Below are 25,556 nucleotides of genomic sequence, written 5' to 3'. Positions count from 1 at the left end.
GGTGGAGCACAGGGGACTTCAGAGCAGTGAAACTATCTTGTGTCATAGTGATGATGAATATAGGGCATTACACATTTACCAAACCCACAGAATGTCTACACAGAGGAAACCCTGATGTAAACAATGGACTTCAGACAATAGTGTATCAAATACTGGGTTCATCAGTTGTAACAAACATACCGTAGTACTGCAATACGTGAATAATAAGGGAAACAGGGTACTGGGGAGAGAGGGTAGATGGGAACTCTGTATAACCTGCTCAACTTCTCTGTAAACCTAAACTGCTTTAAAAATAAAATCTATTAACTTTAAAACATCACAAGACGTCTTCCCATTTTTCCAAGATTATGGGGGAAAACATTCCATGTTTGGTGTTTCTCAAAGACACAAAGGCCAAATCCATGTCTTTACATCAAATCCCAGGCCATCAAATTTCAACAACCCAAATCTGGGATCTTAAATCCAACTAAAAAATTATAAGGACTCTTTACCCAATATTAACTAAGTACACACTGAGAACCATGTGATATTCAAGAAGTTCCCTAAAAATTAAATAACCCCAACTTCAAAACTGCAAAAATCAAAGGCAGAGGATAAGGAAATAAGCTCTGGAGATGAGCTGGGGGAGACCACATTTTCCCATGTATCTTCAGCTTTCTCCTCCCACTGCTGCTGCCCTAGCTCAGGCTCTCACAGTGTCTCACCTGAAGACCACAAAATCCTAACGGAGCTTCCTGCCTCCCAACTTCCCCACGCCAAAATACCTGCACGCTGCTGCCTGAATATAGCTCAGAATTCTCAGGTTTCTACTGTCTGTAGGACATGGTCCAAATGACCGAGACTGCATTTCCCAGACCTCTGTGACGGTGTCCTCCTTTCTCTCCAGCTGTACAATACCCACTAATCACATATCCTCTCCCCTCACACCCCTTCCCTCCACACACACTTATACAGTGTGTTCCCCCAAACTCTAACATATTTTGAGTCCTGCTTCTGCCTCTACCTCGGTATAGACAAGTTGCAATCCTACCTGCCCTACAGGTACGTCAACAGAACTCCTTCATCACTACTACTTTACCCAACTGAAAGTGCCTTCCTCTTTATATTCCTATTTGCATCCGGATGTTCAAAATAAAGCTACTGAAAGAATGGAGGGAGATGATCAACCTCAGTAATTTCTTGGTGCTCCCAAGGTCAGGCTGCCAAAGCTGTTCAAATCCTCACTTAAGAGAACCAAGTAAACATCAGAAATTGTTATACCTTCCAAGACATACCAGGACTACAGTATTTAAAACCAAGGATCAGTGAATTGGGTTAAAAAGTCACTGTCATAATAACTTAAAAGAGAGTAAACACCAGCTGTCAGTCCCCACTCTCAAGGCAGCATGAGCAACAGGAAGAAAGGGGATTTTGTGGGAGCATGAAGAATAACATCTGTTGTGTTTATCAATATAAACAGATACCACCTGTTCCGTGAAGGCTTCCTCAGACTTGCTCCCACAGCAACACTCCATCTCTCCCTTCTTTGTACACCCAACTACTCTACACTTCCCTTTGCCTTTATCATCTCCTATTGTATATTATTCCATGTGGTCCTAACTGTTCTCGGTGTAGGCTCCTCGACAGCACAGATTACATATTGTTTATCTCGATATCACAACAGCGCTTGGCGTTTTGCTTTTCATACAGTAGATATTTACTCTTTGCACATACTATGAAAGCAAATATGTACATACTGTGCCACCAGCTGTGGAACAATAGGGTAATTCACAAGACTCCTATGGAGGCCTCATTTCACCGAGATGAGACATCAGACGATCCCCAGGGGTAAGGACCCAAGTAAGAGGGAGAGAGCAGAGCACTCAGGAGGATCTCATGGCTTCCAGAAAGTATACCTGTGCTTCACTGAGAAAATGAGATCAGACATCATAACCTCTCACCTGCATACAGACAACTTAGGCTGAGGACTGTCACATCTTGCAGACGAGAGGGATTGAGAGGTTCCAACACGGGTAGAGAGAGGGTATCCAATGCCATGGTTACATCAATCACCAATGAATGAAAACTAGAACATGATGGAGGAGGAGGTTAACCAAAGCGTCTCTTTGAATCCCTTGCTTCTATAATCCGATAATTAAAGAAAGTTGGCATGCCATAAAAAACTACCCAGTTTCTCTCTTTTTGAGAGCAGCATTAGAAGGTAAAGCACACACTGTGGAGCACCTTACCCATTGCGAACAGCAGTGGCATCTGCTACTGTGGCCGGCATGATGAAGAAAGAATTGGCCAACACTGCATCTTGAAACCGATTGATGTAGCGCAGGAAATAGGGCAGGTTCAGACACACACGCAGTAGCTTCTCCGAGCCGCCTGCATTAATGACAAGGCTCAACCTTACGAACGGGCCTCTGACTGCTGCCTGATTCTTTTCCACTTACGGAACTTTTGAAAGCAGAGAAACCAGCTTTATGACCACAATTAAGAGTCTTACCAAGCTCTTGAAGACTAGCCACATTCTGAGCTATAAACACATTCTTGGTTTTGATAGCAGAGGCTTGATCTGTGGATGACTGCTCATCACTTTCTCCTTCAACCTAAAGAGAAACGAAGGATGTGAAAGGCCTATGATGATACTGTCACCTGCCAACTACTGCCCTGCAATTCAGAACCTAAGCGCCCAAACTAGCAGAGTTCTATAGATACTCTTCAGACTTCCCAGTTAATGAGGGGGGAATCCCTCTCTAAAGTTAGGGAAAATACAAGTTATTTTCCCAAGAGGAGGAGAAAAACATATATCTTGAACATACATATATTCTACAACTAATGGAGAGTGTGATGCTTTTTACAGAAAACTGTATGTGTTCTTTATAACTGTTTATTTGCATTGAGTAATTTTAGAAGAATGATCATCAGAACAGTATCAACAGTGGACAGAAAATTAGGAGAGGTTTTGCTTTTTTTTGTTTGTTTAAATTCTTCTCTTTCTTTCTTTCTTTTTTTTTTTTTAAGATTTTATTTGTTTATTTGACAGAGAGAGACAGCCAGCGAGAGAGAGAACACAAGCAGCGGGAGTGGAGAGGAAGAAGCAGGCCCTAGCGGAGAAGCCTGATGTGGGGCTCGATCCCAGAACGCAGGGATCACGCCCTGAGCCGAAGGCAGACGCTTAACAACTGCGCCACCCAGGCTCCCCCTCTTCTATTTCTTTCTACCCTAAGCACATACATCACTTTATATCACAAATGTTAAGATACAGTTGTTACTTTTTTCTAGTATTATCTTAAAACCCCCAAGGGATGAGGACATTTGGCTGTAGTTACTCACCGGAGTCTGTGGACCTACGGGTGGTGATGCTACAGTTCTAGGGTTGAATACCGACGTCAGCTGGTTCAAAAAATTCATCTGTACCTCCTTCTGCCTCAGCTCTGGGCTTACTGGTGAGGCCAGCTCTTTCTGATCTTCCACTGTAAATACAAAACCAAAAACAGGGATGAGCAAGCAGAATGCCACCAGAAGCCAAAGCAGGAAAAAGCTGGCCAGAGAAGCAGCCAAAGAACTAGGTCTGGCGAACAAACGCTCACCATCTGAGAGTGTCTTCACCGTTTGCGGCAGCTTGGCCGATTTCATCATTGCTGTAAACGTGATAATTTCAGTCCTGTCTAGTCGGCTACAGCCAGTGCACAGGCCCTTGATGAGGAGAATCAAGTGTTTCTGAAAAGAAAACGAATTCGAATATGTCCTTCAGAAGATACTACTCTTTTGGGACTTCTCACTAGCACAGGGCCAAATTTAGGTTCGTATCAAGAATTAAAATTAGGAAAAACACTAAAGCAGAGATCATAAGCTGATGGTCCTCGGACAATATCTGGCTTACAAATTGGTCTTATTATGCTCAAAGTGTTGTTGCTGGATTTTTTTTTTTTTTGAAGTTATAGCTAACTTTTTAAAACATGGAAGGTTCAACATACAAATCCAGATTTTTCATCTTTCTCAGTAATTCACAAGACACAGCAACGGAGTCTCCACCCCTGCGTGGCAACAATTAGCTGGAGCTACACAGTGATTGGCCCTTTATAGCTGGGTCAGGCACCCTTTTCAACTGGCACACTTCACCCATTTTATGTTACCTGCATGACTCCTGGAAACGTGGAAGTTTGCAATCCTTGCAAAAGCCTCTGCAGGCCTCTACACCAGAGGCTGGCGGACCACAGCTCCAATTCAGCCCACTGCCTGCTTTTGTAAATAAAGTTTACTGGACCACAGCTATGCTTGTTCATTTATGTATTGTCTGTGGCTGCTTTCATACTGCAAAGGCAGTGTTTAAAAGATAGAGACTAGTTGCAGCAGGGACCAAATGGTCAGCAAATTGTTCACTATCTGGTCTGTTACAGGAAAAGTTCATCAATCCCTGCTCTATGCCACCCTTCTCCGTCATTCCACTAGTCTGTCACAGTCCTACCTCAAAATAAGGGCCACAAATGAGCCCATCACTCTCACCTGGGAAACGGCACAAGCCTCATCTGGATTCTCCAGACGCAGGAGAGAAAACTCGATCAGAACTTTACAGGCTGCTGCCACCGACTGAAGCTGGTTCCGGGGAACTGAGAAAGGAATGGGCTTCACTTAACCTCAGACCGCCACAGTTCGGTCAGCCTCACGGTCAGTACATCAAACCAGACAACTCCCAAGCTCCGTGTGTCCAGCATTCCCAGCGCCACTCCATGACAACAATCATTCAGAACCAACAATCCAAGGGCCCAACACAGGCATCCTGGACCTGAAAGCCATCCACTGCTTCTAGATCAATCTATCTTACATTTACTGGAAATTCATTATAATAGGAAATACATCACAGTAAGTACCAAGCGCTTCAAATATATTAACCCACTTAATCCTTAAACCAACACTTTGAGGTAGGTATTATTGTTACCCCCTCCCCCTCCTTTTCATAACAGATAGGGAAATTACACCATAGAGAGGTTAAATGACTTGCCCAAAGTCCCAGGACTAGAATCAAATCCAGGAAGTCTGGCTCCAGAGTTCACCCTTAACTACCTCTCCTTTCCCATAGGTTCTAAATGCCTTTTACAAGAGGCTTCCTACACAAAATTTCCTTAAGCTAAAAGTGATTCCTCCACCAGTAGCCAGTGCCTATAATAAACAGCACTGCCCAAGATGGCTATCCAGCAACCTGATAGCTTCCTTTCATTTTACTTGCTTAGCAAACTATTTAAGTAAACAAATAATTAGAATTCTTCAGAACTCTGAGTCAGGATTTTTTTTAACAAGTAATAATGCAAAAATTCAAAAATAGTGGAAAATAAGGGTCAAAAAAAGTTTAAAAGATGGGGAACTGAAACTGAAATCCTTTGACATACCAGAGAATACAAAAGGAGAATTTACTTTCTCACCAAAACCAAATAAGGAATAGAGTTTTCATCTGAACCTCAGGTCAGAATCCGCCCATCCCCCTTAACCCTCAGATACTAACACACTAGTAATTACATATGCATGTATGAAACCAATAAAGTGCTTTTGATTAAGAAGGTACAGGTTCACTTAATGGGTTACAAAGCAGACGTCCAAACCAAGTACTTTTTAAATCCCTCCTGGTTGGCCTAGGTAAAGGAACTTCCAGAGCCTTATCAGACTGATAAGACTTAGCAGTCTCCACTGTTGGGTGCACAGGTTAGGAGTGTTAAAATATAGACTTCATCAACAACCTGTTCAGACACCCTACAAAGAGGAGACACAGCCACCCCCATCCCCAAACCCGCAGAAGGGAGTGAAATACTCACTGAGGCTGCAAACTGTTGTAATGTAATGTGTGGAAAGTGCAACGAAAGAGGAGTAGAAGGGCTCGTACTGCTTCTCGTGGTGCAGGATTTCGGATTCACTGCAAAAAAAGTAATTCAGCTGGCATTTATTTAGTGTTTCCTATCTGTCAAATACCCTACCCTTTTACAGACATTACCGTACTTAATCCTTATAGCAGCCCCACTTGGGAGGCACTGTTACCATCCCTATGTTCAAGAAAGTGAAGCTTAGCCAATTGAAAGTAAGCACCTTGCTCAAGGTGTCAAGCTTAGGGAGTAGCAAAAGCTAACAGGCAGGAAACATTTTCACATTCACTTAGAATTTTAAAAGTTCAAGTTAAAACATAGTAGGATGCCATTCTGTCCATATTACTGGTTGGCAAAGACCGAAAGCTAATAATGTCATGTGCTGGCCAAAAGGGAGTAGACCAGAGCACTCACAATACTGTTAGAAGGAATACAGGTCATAGTAACCCATTTTGAAGACCAAACAAGACCAGTCCATAACGCAAGAATCAACAACTCGGGGAGAAATCGCCTGATCAATGCTAAAACCCAAAATTCACCAGGTACCGGAGTTCTCCTGTCTCCTCACGCCCTCCTACCCCCAACCAGGACACAGCTAGATCACAACAAATTTGGGGATTTTAGCCATATCCCTTATCTTCAACTGAGGAAATCCTCTCTTCTGTGAAAATCTAGAGCCCAACTAAGTCTTAAAGCTATACATTTATGTCATTCTATCAAATCAGATGCTAAACCACAACCCATGAAACATGAAGACAATGAAAACAAAATAAAATAAAACAAAATGTATCATATTAAATGGAAAGAACAGAAGGCTGTGGCTAAACAGCTTCCTCAGTGAGTTAATTCTCCAACCAGAAGTATCAGCCCTGGAAGGGAAATGTACACAGTCAGGACTCTATCCACTTGCCAAATCAACACAAGAGCCAAAAAGACAAGTTCAACACTGGGGAGGTGCCAGTGTGAGTGATGAATCACCTCAAATAGCACTTAAGAGTCTGGCATTGTGAACACTCTGCTAAGTGGGGATTTATCTAGGATAAATGGGGATTTATCAAAGATCAGTTCCTTATCTCGGAATAACTGCTTCACCAAGAAAAAATATTTATGGAGCATCTATGATGTGCAAGGGTCTTCCTGCCCACCAAGGATCATTTCTATTTGTCAGATGGACAAAAAAGAAGAAACAAAAACCTTTAAACACCAAGTAACAGTTTCTGGTGGCAATCATACTGGTATAGGTCATATCCTACCCAGCAGAAAACTCCCTACTAAATCCCTGCTTCTACCTCATATACTTAGTTGTTCCTTCACTTCCATCCTCATATTTTCTTAGTCATTGTTCTAAGATTTTCCCACCCTGTAATTTGATGTATTTTACTAAGTCATTTACCTTCTCTGTTTTATTTCAAAAGTTCATATCTGCTTATCCTCATGTTTTTCAGCTGAATAGGCTTACTAGAACTAAGAGAAAAACTGCCGACCCAAAGGATGAGCTTATTCTATTGTTTTCATTTCCATTCAGATAATGAAATAAATCCAAAATACAAGAATAAACTCATTTAATTGCCTGGTTCAATGTTGCCCCTTTGTGATTCTCCTGCCCTAGAAATGCACAACTGCCTTATTCCAATAAAAAAAACAAGAATGTACTTTGAGGAAAGATGGACATTGGCATACAAAAAAATGGAGCACTCTCAAGCTCCACTTACAGTTTACTTAGGGCAACTAAGGATAAACCTGGGGAAATTAATCTGAAAAGACTTGAAGGAGGGAGGAAACGTGGACATGTGGCCCAAAGGACAATATCATATCTCTTGATTTTAAAGAAACAAGTGTGTATGAGTCACCTTCATTCCCCAAGAACTGAAAAACACCAAGATACCAGAAGACGCCAAGAAATGGAAAAAGTGGGACAAAACGCAAGAAGTTAGGTAGGAATGGGGAACAATGAAGAACTGCAGGCAAATATAACAAGAAAAAGGAAAATAAGACTTATAGGTAAAAACATAGCTCTCCTCTGGGTGGTCAAGCTATCTTCCTCAAACATCTGCTTCTTCTAACAAACATTCCAACCACAACACCACTGGGGCTGAAACACTGCTGAAAGACAGGGAATCTGAAACATTTATATCCCATACAAAATAAATGTGAGGCACAGTACAAAGGGAAACAGCAACTACGCAGCCCAGTCACAGAAATCCAATTTGACATGTAAGTAAAAAATAACTGGCTCAGTCTGGAAATATCTAGCTTTTTTTAGGAAGAGGTGGAACTCCAAGAGGACAAAATAAAAGACCACAGATTCACCTTCCTTCTCCCGCCTAGATACCATACTATTTATATCTTTTTTCTAAACTATGGAAACTCCACACACCCCTTTCCCTTCATCAGAGTCAAAACCCCCAAGAACAGAATCCACTATGCCTGTTTCATGATACAATCAGGAAACAAGTAAGCATAATCAATACAATTAAAAAATAACAGCATTAAAAAATATGTGCTTACTGAACATCTGCTGTGTGTCACAGAGTAACACACATTAAACCAAAGAACTAAAAGCTTTCAGATACCTCCTTCACTCTCGATAACCTTGAGGTGAATGTGACACTAAGACATTAACCAGCCATGAGGACTTATCTCACAATTACACTCTATCACTTGGTGGCCGGCTTTTTTTTTCCTGTAGGTCAATCATGAACTTCTCTCCTACAGCATGTAAGTTCAGAAGATTAACATTAGTGTATCCCTTTCTCCCTTTCAAGATATTTAGGAAATGACCGAACACAATCTAATAAGGATTTTGTAACAGATTCCACCTTCCGAAGTAGGTCTCTCTGGCCTAAATTTTACCAAACACCTGGGAGGCAGAGACTGAAAGAGACTTATCATTAAGGAGGCCAGAAACAGCCTAGGACTGGCTCATGGGAAAAGAGCTTATTTATTTATTTATTTATTTATTTATTTATTTATTTATTTAGGGTAATCTACAAAGAGTCAGTCAAAATATTCAATGACAATCATGGTCACCAACATATCTTACCCAGAGTTAAGAAAGGAATTCTGTATTTGACAGTACCTTAAAACATAAGGTTACATTCAGCAATTATACTAATTAATCCCAAATATGGCATGTGCTCCACTGATCTAATTCTAGCTCCATTTCTGGTCTGGAAAAGTAAGGGGAATGTAAAGATGTTCAAACCTTACTACTAAAAGACATGCTAGCAACAGGCAGTAGAAATGAAAATGAACTTCTTGTTAAGTAGACTCAGGTAGGTTTTTCTTTTAAAAATCAAGACACCTTTGAAAGTATCCTTCCCAGTTTACCCATGCTAATCTATTCCTCCTTTGTTTCTCAGTTTGGTTACAAAGTCAAACTTAATAAATAGGATCTAGACCTAGAAATTGTTATCTACCTTTTCTTCAAACCCAAAGTTCAATTCCAACTATAAAGGTATGAAAGATTAGAGATGGCCAAGCGAGGGGCGCCTGGGTGGCACAGCGGTTAAGCGTCTGCCTTCGGCTCAGGGCGTGATCCCGGCGTTATGGGATCGAGCCCCACATCAGGCTCTTCTGCTGTGAGCCTGCTTCTTCCTCTCCCACTCCCCCTGCTTGTGTTCCCTCTCTCGCTGGCTGTCTCTATCTCCGTCGAATAAATAAATAAAATCTTAAAAAAAAAAAAAATAGAGATGGCCAAGTGGAATGCTGGAGCACGGAGAAGTCTCAGGGCAAGGCATCATCCCCAATGGTCAAATAGGGAGGAATTCAATGGATGAGCAGGCTGTCAGATAGGAAGGAAGAGCTGGCAATGATGTAGCCAGGACATCTAAAAGGGATGCAGAGAGTAGTAGATTGCAACAGAAAAACAGAAGGTCTCCGGAGGCAAGAGAGAAAAACAGGCAGTCATGATAATAGAAAGGGAACCCCAGGTGGGAGCACCAACCTCAGAAGTAAAGTAGTCTAGGCACCTAAACCTCTGCTTACCTACAAAACAAAGACCACCACAGCATCCCTACAGCGCTGACTCTGATCTGATCCTGTACTCAATGGCCGTAACTCTATATTCAAGAAATACTTCCACAATTCTGGCATCCTCATTTCATTTTTTTTAAAGATTTTATTTATTGGGGCGCCTGGGTGGCTCAGTCGGTTAAGCGTCTGCCTTTGGCTCAGGTCATGGTCCCAGAGTCATGGGATCTAACCGGCCTTGGGCTCCCTGCTCAGCGGGGAGCCTGCTTTTCCCTCTCCCTCTGCTGCTCCCCCTCCTTGTGCTCTCTCACTCTCTCTGTCAAATAAATAAAATCTTTAAAAAAAAATTTTTTTTAGCAAAGACTTTATTTGTGAGTGCAAGCAGCGGGGGGGAGGGGGTAGAAGAAGAGAGATCTCAAGCAGACTCCACGCTGAGCTTGATCTTACCACCCTGAGATCATGACCTGAGTAGAAATCAAGAGTCGGACATTTAACCAACTGAGACACCAAGGCGCCCCTCATTTCTTTTTTTGAAAGGCAAAAAATTTATGAGAAACAGATTAGCAGGGTACTAATTTTTGTGATCTAAACCAGGGTCTGGCACTGTTTTTGTAATAGCCCATGTTTAAGATGGGTTTTTGCAATTTTTATATGGTTGAAAAATAATTGTTAAGACTATTTTGTGACACGTAAATATATGAAATTCACACTTTAGTACCCATAAATAAGATTTTGGAACACAGCCACACCCATTCATTTATGCATTGTGTAAGGCTGCTTTTGCTATATAATGATTGAGTTGACTAATCCACACAGAGAATGTACAGCCTGCAAATATTTACTCTCTGGCTCTTTACAAAGAAAAAGCATGCTGACCTCTGCTCTACACCACACTAAACACTAGATGATTGGTTGTTTTTTACTGTAAAGAACTTGCAAGCCAGGTATCCTGAAAACTTTTTTGGGGTCATATTCCTCTCATAGAGCCTAAAGAGGACATATAACCAGCTTCCTAAGTGAATTGGGGAACAAAACCAGAACCAAGGCTTCAGGGATCTTGCCTTACAATAAAAGTTTTTGTTACTAAACATCCATTAGTTTGGAGATCTTTTCTAAACCGTGAAGAGAGTTCTTACCAGTGTCTACAAACACAGGCAACTCTTGATCACCTTAGGGTGCAGGAGAGGGCACAGCACTGTCACTTATTCGGCAAAATTCAAACCTAGTTTGATATATTTGGTTTTGGCTCCTTCTACAAGCTGGACAGAGTTGCTAAACCATTAGTTTTAAAAAGATGGATCTGGAATACCAGATGAATGGGAGGGTGTCAACAAATGACTTTATAACCTACTCAGCTCATGTCCACAAAAACATAGAAGCAGGGGCGCCTGGCTGGCTCAGTGGGGTATGCGACTCTTGATCTTGGGTTTGAGAATTCAAGTCCCACATTGCGTGTGGAGATTACTTAAAAATAAAATCTTTGGAATAAATAAATAATGCAAATATTCTAGAGTGGAACATTGTCCATTACAAGTCACATGATGAGTATAACGCAGGAAAAATACCTCCGAACCAAATGTTTATAAAACAGTTAAAAAAAGAGGCCACATAACTTGAGAGCAGTATCTTGATACTTGCTTACATCTTTAAAACATTCCTGGCTTAATAATTAGATAGGAAAATCCATCTGTAAACTTAACAGTGAAATTACCAAACCCAGCCGTTATCTTAGTATAACTTAAAAAAAAAACAACAAAAAAAAAACTTCATCCAAAGCATCAAAAACCTAACAACAGGCACTACAATAAACAATTTGTCAAGTCATGGGCCTCCCTTGAGTAATAAACAGCAATCTCTAACCTTCTGGATAACATTAAGATATACCCTTGTTGGCAAGAAGCTAAAATGACCCAGTCAGCAACTGCAGATTGTTGAAGCAAGGTCTGACTAGTAAAATATAAGTGAGACTGCCTTCAAAAGCACGTCTACCATTAAACCAATGAAAGACTCCTCTGAGCAAGGTTAAGTCAGGAAAAGAGAGGCATTCTGATATCATGGCCTTGAATGAACACAACTGTCACGATCTAATAACTCTGGACAAAATGACAAAGCGATTTAATACCAAACCAATAAATGACCCCGTTTGTAAGAGAGTCTGAAAATATTTTATTGCGAGAGCGCGCGCGAGCGAGGGCACTGTTTCTGTGGGGAAATGACCTCAGACTAACACTGAAATGGTTTCATCAAAGACCGTTACAGTAGCAATATACATTAAGTGCGACCTGAAAAGAAAGTCCTCAGTGGTCACTAGTGGCTTCAGTCACAGAAAGAGCACGTGCCCCCACTGATTACAGCACCACAGAAAGACCGTTATTAAATTATCTGGCACATTTCCAATTTAAACCCCAGGCTCCGCTCTGGCCCAGGCTAGGGGGATGAGTGCGGGCAAGAAATGCAAACTCATCAGTGCTTTGACCTTAACACAGGGGGCAGCCCCGGGGACGTTCCCCTGTGAGCGCGAAGCTTCCCAAAGTCACTCCCAAACGGGTCCGACCACGCCCTCTCAAGAGGGCGTCCTCAAAAGTTTTCCTCGGGAGGGAAATCGAGGCACAGATAATTTACATGGACCGGCGGAAGGAACCCCGGACAAGTCCTAGTCTGCCTGGATCGGGGAGCCCTGAAGCCGCGGCTGAGGCGGGGGTGACCAAGCAGCAGAAGGCGACCTGGGAAGCGGGTCCAGACGATCCGGCACGACCTCCCCTCCCCCTCCCTGCGCCCGCCTCGCCGGGGCCGCCGCCCGGTACCTCTCGATGACTGAGGCCACCAGCTGCGGCAACTCCTTCATCTCAAAGGCGGAATAGGACGCGGACAGCAGGGGCCGCACCGCCACCTCCCAGCCCGGGGTTGTGTCCGCCCCCGTCGCCGGGGCCCCGGGCGCCGGCGTCGGCGCCGCCGCCTCTTCGCCGCCGCTAGTCGCCATCTTCCGTCGTACTACTGCGGCTCCCTTCGGGGGCTTGCCACCGGCCCAGCGCCGCCTCCCGGGAGGGGGAGGAAGTGACGCAAACTTCGCGTCAGACTGCGCGACGTAGTCGCCGGGCAAAACACGCGACACGCAGGGCGGCCTCCCTCAGCTCTCTGGAGCAGCGCGGCGCGGCGCGAAGGCGGGCCGGAGGAGCTGCGCCTGCGCACGATTTACGCCTTCGGAGGAGGGCGGGGGGGGGGTGGTAATCTCCGCGCCTGCGCGCAGGGAGTCGTGCCTGAAGGTGGTAGCTATGTGGCTTCGGGGCCTCGGGGAAAGGTGAGTTGGGGATTTGGTTGAAGTTGGCAAGGCCAGGACAGCGGAACAGGCTATGCGTCTGCAGATATGATGGCCCCGGGCCGAGACAGCTAAGGACCAGAGTCTGATCACTCACCCGCTTGCTCCCCTCCCGAGTGCCCCCCACAAGAGTGATACTACAGCGCTACGTAGTCTACAAAACTTTTTACTGCTCACCACCTCTCGCTATGATAATCACTAGTCTTACTTAATTCGGTTCAAATCCCTGTTGTGTTTTGATTACCCTCACTAGTAATGTTACCGGCGTACGTTTTACAGCACTCTCTGCAGTTTGTCCCGGCAGGTTGGGTTTTCCCCCATTTTTCTACCAGCAAAGAAGGATTGTAAGCTTTAATGACGGGCTTTTTGCCGAAATAGCGATCTAGCTTCCAGATCTAAGAGGGGAAAAGCAGTTTGACTTGACAGTTGACTTAAGGAAAGGTATGCGTGCTTCGAGGACATTCTTGGGGGGTGGAGGATGGCAAGCCCTGTGGCCCACAGTCCGCCTAAATAAAGACATCTTCGCAAGAATTGTGGACGGTTTGATAACCCTGAAGCCCTGAAATTCTTCCCCAAGTGTTGGAGGACCTCTTTTACCCGTGTAACTCAGATAAATAAATTGGTACCTGGTGATCAATTTGCACTTGTAGTAAGAAATGAGCTTATTTTACAGTAGGGATAAAATGCAGTTAAGGCTACTCTTGGAGGAAAACGTGGCTTTAATGATAACCGTAGAGATTTTCCTTTATTTTCTTAGAGAATAATAATGACAATGGCAGGTTTCTTAAACATGAAAATACAAAAAGTTGAAGACAGAGAAAGACGCCTTTCCATAACACAGTATATATTGCACTATTTCAAGATACTGAACAGAAGCCTGAAAGAGAAGGCTTAAAATTTTAGAGTGGCTCTTGGGACATTAGTTTTATTTCACCCAAAGGACAAAATTAATCTGCAGAGGTTCTCTTGGAAAGGTTTCAGGAAATAATAGAAGATCAAATGTTCCGGCTCCCCTCCTTCCCCCTTTACCTACTGCTGGAAGAGAGAGAGTAAAAAGGCAAATGCAGCCGATCACAGGGAAATTTGCTCCTGTACATAAATTCACATTACTTTTTAGTATTTCTGGCTCATAGGTTTGGAGAAAGTACTCCAGGTTAAGATCTTTCTTTATAGGGGCGCTTGGGTGGTTCAGTCGATTAAGTGTCTGCCTTCTGCTCAGGTCATGATCCCAGGGTCCTGGGATCTAGCCCCACGTCCAGCTCCCTACTCGGTGGGGAGTCTGTTTCTGTAGCCCCCCCCCCCCGATTATGCTCTCTCTCAAATAAATAAATAAAATCTTTAAAAAAAATTTTTTTTCTTTATAAATACCACATCAACTCCAATATTGGAGATTTGTTCTTGTGTTGCTACAAAGATTTGGAATGGCATCCGCATTCTAAAAAAAATTTTTTTTAAGTAAGCTGTGCACCCAGCGTGGGGCTTGAACTCAGGACCGTGGAATCAAGAGTCACATGCCCTACCAACTGAGCCAGCTGGGTGCCTCTCCACATTCTAAATTTAGATAAGAAAGGAACACAATAAATAGGGGACTAAAAAAGACTAGACAAAACACAAGTTTCTATACTCTAGTCCAGAAAATAAGATACAAACCAAAGAATAGTAATTTTTATGAATTATTAACAGAAGAATTTAAAATATTTGTTTCTGGGATGCCTGGGTGGCTCAGTTGGTTAAGCCTCTGCCTTTGGCTCAGGTCAAGATCCCAGGGTCCTGGGATTGAGTCCCACTTCGGGCTTCCTGCTCAGCGGGGAGCCTGCTTCTCCCTCTGCCTGCTCCCCCCCTTTGCTCGTATTCTCTCTCGCTATTGCTCAAATAAATAAAATCTTTTGGGGCGCCTGGGTGGCTCAGTAGTTAAGTGTCTGCCTTCGGCTCAGGGCGTGATCCCAGGGTTCTGGGATCGAGCCCCACATCGGGCTCCTCTGCTAGGAGCCTGCTTCTTCCTCTCCCCCTCCCCCTGCTTGTGTTCCCTCTCTCGATGGCTTTCTCTGTCAAATAAATAAAATCTTTAAAAAAATCTTTAAAAAATAATAATAAATAAATAAAATATTCATTTCCTTCTAATCCCAGGTGGCTGGGTAAGGAACTAAAATTTTAAAACTTATAAAAAAGAGATATGGTATGGTCATATTACAAGAAATGCAGTGAAAGAAAAAAATTAAGCAGCCATGACTGAATAGTATCAATGTGGGGATTCAGACTAGGAGGACATGTGAAGAAACCCACAGGGAAGTGAAAACATTCCGTATCTTGACAGGAGTCGTGGTTACATGGATATACACACAATATTCATTCAACTATATGCTTAGGATGTATACACCTTAGCTGTTAAAAATTATACCTCAGTCTAAAAACAAGGGGGACCTGGGTGGCTCAGTCACTTAAGCGTCCATCCAACTCTTGATTTCGGCTCAGACCATGATTCAAGCCCCTGCATCAGGCTCTGCATTCAGCGTGGAGCCTGCTTAAGATTCTCTCTGTCACTCTTCTTCCACCCCACCCCCCGTTAATAAATAAATAAAATGTTTAAAAGATCTCTTTTAAAAAAATAAAATGAAAATAACAAGAGGTCACTGTCACTCCAGGAACCTCAAAGCAGAAATATTGGCAGTTTTTATTTCAAAAACAATCCCATCTGATAGAAGAGTTGCTTGAAATAAATCCTAGTAGGTATCATGTGTTTTTCATTACATGAATAAACCACCAGTATTAACTCCCCAGGGGCCAATAGAGATCAGTCTGTTCTCGATCTTTCACAAAGTTACAAGAACCAATAGTGCATATTTTGTGAAAACTCCTAATGCAAAACAGCTACAAATGGAGAGCAGCTCCTTTTTGGTAATTCACGATGAAGGGAGTTTTGTTTTGTTCTGTTTTTTAACATCAAGACTATAAGGAAATAGGGACCCCTCGGTGGCTCAGTCGGTTGGGTGTCTGCCTTCAGCTTGGGTCATGATCCCAGGGTCCTGGGATCGAGTCTCACATCAGGCTTCTTGCTTAGCTGGGAACCTGCTTCTCCCTCTGCCTGCTGCTCCCCCTGCTTGTGTGCGCTCTCTTTCTCTCTCTCTCTGACAAATAAATAAAATCTTTTAAAACAAATAATATAAGGAAATAGATTAGAAGCCTAATTCAATTTAGTAATATGATAGTCATTTGTAATCCACAAGTATTGATTATTTTGTCATAATACTGCATTTTATATGGTATGAATTTAAAACAAAGAAGAAAATGTGCCTTGCAGCCTTCTTGCTTTAAGAAAGAAGCAATTTTGGCAATTGTGCAGGGACTAGAATAGAATGTCAGTTTTACAGAATAGCAAGAAGCAAGACTTACAGGAAACTGAGGAAGAAAAGAGTGCAATTGAAATGATTAAAATTATAATAAGGTGAAGATCCAAATTTGCAATGCTGTTCAGTAACAGCCAATGTGAATTAATTAATAAAAGCTTGACCGGCAAACTTCTACAAAATGAAACTTAGATACACTAATTCAGCTTAACCCAAATAATTTACATAAGATCACAAATATATCAGAAGAGTTTTGTTTTAGGGGCACCTGGGTGGCTCAGTTGGTTAAGCTGCCAACTCTTGATTTCAGCTCAGCTTATGATCTCAGGGTCCTGGGATTGAGCTCTGCGCTCAGCACGGAATTTGCTTGTCTTCTCTCCCTCTGCTCTTCCCTTGCTCACTCTCTTTTTTTTAAGATTGTATTTATTTGAGAGAGAGAGCAGGAGTAGAGGGAAAGGCAGAGGGAGAGGGAGAAGTAGACTCCCCACTGAGCAGGGAGCCCGATGTGGGGCTCGATCCCAGGAACCTGAGATCATGACCTGAGCCGAAGGCAGATGCTTAACCAACTGAGCCACTCAGGCACCCCAGTAAATACAATCAAGAACAAGAGTTTTATAAAATGATTTTTGTATTCTCCGACCTACCATTGCCATTGTTTAGGATTTACACTCAGCAAAATTTTGGACCATCAGATTTAGAGACAGGAGGGAGAAAGATAAAGCAAATGTGGAAAAATGTTAACATTTGGGGAATCTGAGTGAAGGGTATCTGAGAATTCTTTGTACTACTCTTAATAACACTTCTCTAGTATGAAATTTCATCAAAATAGAAAGTTTAAAAAACCAGTTTGTAAATACTTTGTGATTAGGAAAACATGATTTGAGGGGCTCCTGGGTGGCTCAGTCATTAAGCATCTGCCTTCGGCTCAGGGCGTGATCCCGGTGTTCTGGGATCGAGCCCCACGTAAGTCTCCTCTGCTGGGAGCCTGCTTCTTCCTCTCCCACTCCCCCTGCTCGTGATCCCTCTCTTGCTGGCTGTCTGTCTGTCTGTCAAATAAATAAATAAAATCTTAAAAAAAAAAAAAAAAAGGAAAACATGATTTGAGTATAATGACATAGGTGGCAGGCACTCAGCAGAAGGAAAGTAGTGTACTTAAAAGTCTAGAAAAAGTGGAGTCAAACAATTGTACTGTTAGGGGACAGGGGAAGGGAGCTGTCCTGGTCAGCAGAGGTGAACATTCTGGTCTCTTAGCAGAAGTATGTCTATCATAAAAACCATGTGTATGATATCACATCCTCTATTCTAACTAACTCCAGAATAACCAAACAAGCTTATAATAGCATTTTAACTTATTATACAGGCTTTTTTTTTTTATAGGATATGCATTCCAACTAGCAGACATAAGTATTCTCCTTTTCACAGTTACCGTCTTCATTGTCATCTATAAACCGGCATTCTGCCTTGTCAGTCTTGTAATCTAGATTATTGTATGACAGCACACAGAATATACAACATCACCAAAACTGTAAAGAATAATGGCACTTATATGAGTAAACGTGCTCATTTTAGTTTGCTTTATTGACTTTCACTCATTCCGATTGCAGGTGAGGTGATAGTAGACAAAGAGTGTGCTTCTGTATAAATCTGTGACTATTTTATAAAGACACCCTCCTAAATGTCATCAGTCTGTATACTGGGAAAGGCACCTTCTCAGTATCATGGATCAGAAATTTACATAAGCCTCAGTGCTAGTGGGAAAATGGCTTCTTGGTTGGAGGTCAGTCTCAAGGTCAGTAGTGCCTTAAGAGGAGGCAGGTGTGCACACGTCCTTTACGTTATTATAAATCCTTACTGGAATGATGGTCTAAATAATACAAGATAGACTTGCCTGAAAGAAGAGCATTCGATTGATCTCATAAAAATCTCTAATGGAATAACACTTAAGAATTTCAACCTTGTGACCATAAAAAAAAAAGTGGTTGGGAGATCCATATTGCTAATATGGAAAGCTCTCCATGATACATTAAGTGATAAAATCAAGTTGCAGACTATTATGGGATCTGGAGAGATACATGCCAAATTGCTCAGTGGTAACCTCTGGGAAATAGAGAATGGGGGAAGGTTTTGAAGGAGAGATTGATTTACTGTTTGGGGCATTTTTTTTTTCTCTTTTTAAATAAAGCACTTGGAGACCAAATTTCGATAAGGGAACAGAAGGCTAGCTGAGGACAGAGCACAGGCTGACACCCTGCAACCCTCCCCAATGCCCCCTCCACCCCCTGCCGCCCTCACTCCTGGGTGGAATTTGTGTGACATTCCTCCAGGAAAATTCCAATTGTCTTAATGTTTTGCTGGAGGGAAAAACAAACTTAGCTTGATAATAGCAAGGCCTCCAGTATGCTGAGGGTCTTCTTTCGGATATGAAAGTCCTTCTGGACACCTGCCTTTTTCCTTACCTCCCTGAACCCCATCAACCCCATAGTATATAATCAGTCGCTCCTTACAACCCCAGTGCAGCTCTTTCTACCCACAGGTCCTGTTCCCGTGCTTTAATAAAATCCCCTTTTTGCACCAAAGACATCTCAAGAATTTTTTCTTAGTGGTTGGCTGTGGACCTCACCCCATCAACCTCACCTATATTCCAAAACTACATCAGTTTGAAGCAGTTCATACAAATACCAGCATCTCCTTCATTATTAAAAGGTAAACGGTACCTCTCAGTTTACATTTTACGAACAATAAAAGTGCACAAAATGTTGCCTACTTTTGGTTTTGGAATAAGTGAAAATATTTTGAATATTAAGGTAGTCGTTACAAAGAATAGTGTTTTCCAAAGCCTATCTGGACTCTGAGCCTGTGTAATCAGTTTTTTATTTTGTTTCTATAAGTATATACCAGTATAATAACAAAAAGATACTTTTCCCTTTAAAAAAATTTTTTTAAATATATTTGAGAGAGAGTGAGCAGGGGGAGGAGCAGAGGGAGAGGGACAAGCAGACTCTGTGCTGAGTGGAGAGCCCAATGCAGGGCTTGATCCCAGGACCCCGAGATCATGACCTGAGCTGAAACCAAGAGTCAGATGCTTCATCGACCAAGCCACCCAGGCACCCCCGATACTTTTCCCTTTAAAATAGAAGTTATGGTATCGTAAAGCTCATTCCCATGTTGATCTTGTGAGCATTTATTTTAGGTATTAGATAGGGTTTGTTGGACTTGTGTTCCAGGGCCCTCCAGAAAAAGACGAGTAGGTCTGTCTCTTGGCATTTCAGTAAATACAATTCCTAAGTCACCAAAAGCACTATAGAAATTTTAAAAACTAGGGACAAATGTCTTAAGGCAGGAAGGAGGTGTTGTAACCACCTAGGGAAATATTTGTAGGGGAGCAGCTTCATGCTTAAGATCGTGGAGAGTAGGGGGGCGCCTGGGTGGCACAGCGGTTAAGCGTCTGCCTTCGGCTCAGGGCGTGATCCTGGCGTTATGGGATCGAGCCCCACGTCAGGCTCCTCCGCTGTGAGCCTGCTTCTTCCTCTCCCACTCCCCCTGCTTGTGTTCCCTCTCTCGCTGGCTGTCTCTATCTCTTTCAAATAAATAAATAAAATCTTTTAAAAAAAAAAAAGATTGTGGAGAGTAGAGAAGACAGTTTAACGATCTCTGGGAGACACAGAATGAGACAGTAAAATGCTAGGGCACATCAGTGGAGGCAGTCTTGTGGTTAGCAGCCAGGCAATTCAGGTGTCCTGGGTAGCCGAGACCCACAGAGGAGGCTTTCTTGAGTTTAGCTGTGAGACACGCCAGATCTGGAGAAGAGAAGAAAGCATCGAAGAAAGCATATAGGTAAAGAAGAGTTTGGGGACTTAAAATGTTAAATGAGCAGAAATCACTCAGTCCGTCTTGGGATGATTCTGATCATTGTAGCTTCTGTGCTGGGCTCTGACAAAGAATAGCAATTTATAAGGACAGTGAAATTACAAATCTGAAATTTTTGAGTTACAGACACCATATAGACTGTGAACCTGTCCCCCTACACGAGTAATGAAATGCATTCAGAGAGTTGGAGTGCCTTGCGTTAAAGTCTCAAACATGGGATACCTGGGTGGCTCAGTTGGTTCAAGTGCCTGCCTTTGGCTCGGGGCAGGGTCCCAGTCCCGCATTGGGCTCCTTGCTCAGCGAGGAGTCTGCTTCTCCCTCTGCCTGCTGCTCCCCCTGCTTGTGCTCTCTCTCTCTCTCACTCTCTCTCTTTGACCAATAAATAAAATCTTTAAAAAAATAAAGTCTCAAACACATACTTCAGGAAGTGAGTATTTTTTTCTGTCATACTTTGTTCCAGAAAGGATTTAGGGCATCTTTTTAAATACATGATGTTCAAAATGCATTTGTTGAAAAAAACCAATTAAATAGCATGATCCCATTAAAGAGTCTGTATACAAGAACACTAAACTCAGGCCATCAGTGCCCGTATGAGTAATATCAGTAGTAGTCCACAGTAATTTTTGTATTTTAACTCTTTCTATAATAAGCATTTTCCTTTTTTTTTTTTTTTTTTTTAAGATTTTATTTATTTATTTGACAGAGAGAGACAACCAGCCAGAGAGGGAACACAGGCAGGGGGAGTGGGAGAGGAAGAAGCAGGCTTCCAGTGGAGGAGCCCGATGTGGGGCTCGATCCCAGGACTCTGGGATCACGCCCTGAGCCGAAGGCAGATGCCTAACGACTAAGCCACCCAGGCACCCCAGCATTTTCTATTTAAAATCAAGGAAAAGAGGGGCGCCTGGGTGGCTCAGTCGTTAAGCGTCTGCCTTTGGCTCAGGGCGTGATCCCAAGGTCCTGGGATCGAGCCCTGCATTGGGCTCCCTGTTCTGCTGGGAGCCTGCTTCTTCCTCTCCCACTCCCCCTGCTTATGTTCCCTCTCTCACTGGCTGTCTCTCTCTCCATCAAATAAATAAATAAAATCTTTAAAAAAAAAATCAAGGAAAAGAGACTTTTTTAAGTGACTTAGGATCCTGACTATTCCTGATGCTGTGACCAGAGGGGAATTTCTCATTGGCCTTGTAAGTAATATGATCAACAGTGCCCTTAACAACATCTCTAGACTCAGTACAAGTTGTAAAATCCATTTCTGAGGATGGGCTATGACGAAATATAACCCCCAAACCCAGCCTAGATGCATAGCTAGTTCTCTGCCGGCCTGGCTTAATCTGGGGATGGAGTTCAGAGTAGCTGGAAGAAAAGATGATTATATATATGGGGGGTGCCCACCACATATCTGCCTCCACCCATCTCCTGAGTTTTTGGTTATTCTCATTGCTATCTCTTCACCCCGTTAGTTTTCTTTGTATCTTATCGTCTATCATTTGCTGGTGTCAGCTGTGCCCAGTGCTTTTTGGGGCTGGGTGAGCTGCTGACCGCACAGATCCACAGTAAACTTCCTGGAGCACAGCTATTCTGCGATGCCAGATAAGCAAGGGGCTACCTAGTTGAGCAATCATTAAAGCTGCTGAGAGAAGGAACATCCTCAGTAAAATGAGAGAGTCTGACCAGAATTTATGGCTAAACAGATGGCCACAGGGATGGCCATCAGTTTTACAGGTGTTCCAGCACTCCTAGAATTAGGTCTTGTACTCCCCAGAAAAAGGGCAAAGGGGTGAACTCACAATGCAGAATTGTGGACTGCAAGCAAAATAAATTTTAGAGGACTAGTAACAAACATTATGTGGGTTTCAGAAAAGTTTACCTCTAAACTTGTTCTGCTCTTAAATTGTAGGGTCCGTTGTCTCTTAGAGCCACCCACAGTTTATGACAGTAAAACCATGTTATCTGCATGTTAGGTTACTCACCTTTTTTTGCTGGGGGGTGGAAGGGAGGGAGGGGAACAGGTGGCAATCTCTTCCCAAAGTGGTATTAAATCAGCAAGTCACAATTTTAAGAGGAAGGAGGGTGGGGCATAATACATTACTATTTAACCCCCTTCCAAAAGAGTAACATCATCAAAAAAAAATTTTTTTTAAGTTTTATTTAAGTAATCTCTACACCCATCATGGGGCTTGAACTCACAACCCTGAAATCAAGAGTCACATGCTCTTCCAACTGAGCCAGCCAGGTGCCCCTCATCTATCAAAAATTTTTAAAAACGTTCTTATTGACCATGAATATTCTAACTAATTCTGTATTTAATACATACACGTTCCCCAATAATTAACTGCAGAGTCAAAGGTTAGGGGAAAATTATAATAAAAGCCACAAACCATTTTACATTCCCAGTCCCCACAGGGACTGAGAATCACTAAATACTATTTAGCTGCAAAATTTTACACCAAAAAATCTTGAATATTGACCAACCAATTTTTTAAAAAATGACCTAAAAAATACCAAAGGGGCACCTGGGTGGCTCAGTCGGTTAAGCATCTGTCCTCAGCTCCAGTCATGGTCCTAGGGTTCTGGGATCCAGCCCTGCATCCAGCCCTGAGCAGGGAGTCTGCTTCTCCCTCTCCCTCTGGCCCTGCTTGTGTTCTCTTTCTCACTCACTCTCTCTCTCAAATAAATAAATAAAATCTTTAAAAAAAAATACTGAAGAACTTAATTTTTTAAGTGAAACATTGCAGGGGGCTCCAGATGAACCTAATTAATGAAGGTGGGGAAACAGATGGCCCGAGGGAGATGCACAGAAATGGAGGAAATCAAGAAAACAGATCAGAGCACAGGCAGGCAACAGGGGCAAAGCCACAGGCGGAGGCTGAGAAAAGCTCGTCAGAACCAAGCATGGCTTTAAGACGAGGAGAGGGGGAGAAATGACAAGATGGACACAGGCCCACGCCGTTAGCATGGGCTCTTTCTAGCACTTGCTTTGAGAGATCTTTCAGTAAAATGGTAATGATTAAAGCCGAAATACGGGGACTTTTATGAAAAGGCAAGTAGCTTCCCTCTACCGAGCTTGTTCTTTTGGATTCTGGCACATACGTAGGTAAATAAAAACTAGCATCTAGCAGACTGGGGGGCTGTGCAAACAGAGCCCACAGTGAGGCAGGTGCTAAAGATACTTCCATAGGACATACTTGCTTGCACATACTTCCATAGGACGGCCGAGATTCCAGCCGGGCTTCCTCACAACTAGGGCAGAATCTTTTTAAACCTGTACATATTCCCTTCTCCCAGGACACTTTAAACAAACTATGCTTTGAGTTAGGATGAATCGATGCCTGTTTTTTCTGGAGATACTTAGATGCTCATTTACTCATTAAGATCATCTTCACAATTTTATTAGTCAAGTAAAAGGACTCTCATTTTTTTCCTTTCACTAGCATCATCTACCAGCAGCATACGAGCACAGAAGATTTCAAGTTTTGTTTTTAAATAACTCAACTCTTGGGGCACCTGAGTGGCTCAGTCGATTAAGCGTCTGCCTTCGGCTCGCGTCATGATCCCACGGTCCTAGGATCAAGTCCCGCGTCAGGCTCCCAGCTCAACAGGAAGTCTGCTTGTCCCTCTCCCTCTGCCCCTTCCCCGCCTCAAATAAATAAAATCTTAAAAATAATAATAAATAACACAACTCTGTGTGATTAAATTGGCATGTTTCCCTATGAAAATAACACTGTGTCTGCACAGCTTGCAGCCCCCTCTAATTCAGAAGTCGCCTCCAAGTCCCACGCCACAAAAAAGGACTGCCATTCGTGCCACTCATCATCCACTTTATTCAGACACCTGAGCGAAGCGCACTCCCCACAAGGCTAGAGATGGTCTCCTCTGCACATTTCATCCTTCACAGGAAAGAAAAACGCCATCATTCCCCAGATCTGGGTGCAAAGGAAACTTTTAGGACTTTTTCCATTTGTCACAGAGACGATGGCCCAGCCGATCGGCATTGCTTCATCCACAACACGCCAGTTTCCTACCCCCATCCAGCCCTCCCCTCTTTTAAAGCTGCAAAGGTTACAGCGGTAACATTTAAAATCTACTCACTTGAGGAGAAATGTGGTGATGCACTCATGAATTTATATCTAAAAAGTAAAAAATAAATAATGAAGTTCTTAAACAGGATGGCTGGCTCCAACTAGGTCAGAAGAGGACTAGCCCAGCCTGGGGGTGAACTGAGAGGTCAGGAGGTACCGCAAAACGGGGAGAGTCTCTCCTCCCTCGAAATCTCCTGCAGGTTCAGGCAATTCAGGAGTATTAAGGCGGCCTTGGCTCGGACACACCTTAGGTGCAAAGCACAGGCAACGAGTGACAAACCGGGCACCGTGACACGCCTGTGTGATAGACTGCACCAAGGACCGGGCGGCCCCACCTGTTGAATGACAGCCTCCAAACGAGGGGCCTAAAGTAAACTTTGACACCACATAGATTCTGCAACTCTTTGGAGAGAAGGCATGAGAGGCTGGATCCGTCTCTGAGCCTCGACTAAGCATGGATCTTCTTTCTCCCCGACGTGAAAGAGCAAAAGCACCTCTGAGGTGGAGTTATCAATAAGAGTTCCCTCCTGACTTTGAAGCATGAGGCAGAGAAACAGAAGGATTTCTAGATAAGCCTGGGAAACACAAAGGGCGAACCGAAATTAACTGAAGCAGGCCTCACAAAAGAGAAAAGTCTGTCGGGGGATTTAGTAAAGAAACAACATTCACGGACGGGGCAACGGAAGGAAATAGGCTGACGGCCTTCAGATGCTGAGGGCAAGTCCGGTGAGATGCTGAGATGCCCGGGTAGAGAGAGCTCAGGCTCCATCCGCCACCGACGCGGAGCACACGCAACCCGAAAGGAGTCCCCACGAGAGTGCAGCTTCCTCCCCACGACTCAGCTGAGATGAGCACCCGACACACGTCCCCGCCCGACCCGTCGGCCCACAGCTGCAGCTTCCCATTTGACCCTCGCTGCCCTCCGCTCTCCGGCAGTGGGGTCCTGCGTCTTTACCGCCAGGCCCGGTTCAGGAGCTTCACCTGTGCCAGTCTCTTGGTGATCATGGTGGCAAACACCAGGCCGAAGAGGACGCTGCTGATCAGCACGTAGTCGTAGTCGTCCTTCAGGACGTCAAACTGCTTGGACGGGTACACTCGAGTCTGGTAAATGTCCAAACCATAGGCCACAACCTGGAAGGCA

General features: G+C 43.3%; 2 protein-coding genes and 1 long non-coding RNA gene across 14 annotated transcripts in view; 1 reads left to right on the top strand and 2 right to left on the bottom strand.

Moving 5' to 3' along the window:
• Positions 1-12,851, bottom strand: part of UBR4 (ubiquitin protein ligase E3 component n-recognin 4) — a 126,553-nt gene extending 113,702 nt beyond the window's left edge. For all 10 annotated transcript variants that reach the window (XM_087858526.1, XM_045781979.2, XM_045781980.2 and 7 more), the window contains exons 1-8: positions 12,617-12,851; positions 5,796-5,893; positions 4,495-4,598; positions 3,579-3,708; positions 3,322-3,461; positions 2,492-2,594; positions 2,229-2,370; positions 1,941-2,065 (exon numbers count right to left, since the gene is read on the bottom strand). In XM_087858526.1, the coding sequence (XP_087714652.1) occupies positions 1,941-2,065; positions 2,229-2,370; positions 2,492-2,594; positions 3,322-3,461; positions 3,579-3,708; positions 4,495-4,598; positions 5,796-5,893; positions 12,617-12,792 (1,018 nt within the window). In that variant the 5' untranslated portion in view covers positions 12,793-12,851. The remainder of the gene's footprint in view (positions 1-1,940; positions 2,066-2,228; positions 2,371-2,491; positions 2,595-3,321; positions 3,462-3,578; positions 3,709-4,494; positions 4,599-5,795; positions 5,894-12,616) is intronic.
• Positions 12,852-12,862: 11 nt separating this feature from the next.
• Positions 12,863-25,547, top strand: LOC148107235 (uncharacterized). The gene is made up of 2 exons (XR_015722766.1): positions 12,863-13,110; positions 23,768-25,547. It is a non-coding gene; the product is annotated as an uncharacterized LOC148107235 (long non-coding RNA).
• EMC1 (ER membrane protein complex subunit 1) overlaps positions 24,138-25,556 on the bottom strand; it is a 24,423-nt gene continuing 23,004 nt past the window's right edge. For all 3 annotated transcript variants that reach the window (XM_045781989.2, XM_045781991.2, XM_045781990.2), the window contains exon 23: positions 24,138-25,546. In XM_045781989.2, the coding sequence (XP_045637945.1) occupies positions 25,367-25,546 (180 nt within the window). In that variant the 3' untranslated portion in view covers positions 24,138-25,366. The remainder of the gene's footprint in view (positions 25,547-25,556) is intronic.

This window comes from Ursus americanus, chromosome 33 (assembly GCF_024610735.1).
Source record: "Ursus americanus isolate L20-20 chromosome 33, mUrsAme1.1.p, whole genome shotgun sequence".
Classification (NCBI taxonomy): domain Eukaryota; kingdom Metazoa; phylum Chordata; class Mammalia; order Carnivora; family Ursidae; genus Ursus; species Ursus americanus.
The sequence above is the reverse complement of the archived record's forward strand: the minus strand, read 5'-3'. Positions and strand labels throughout refer to the sequence as shown.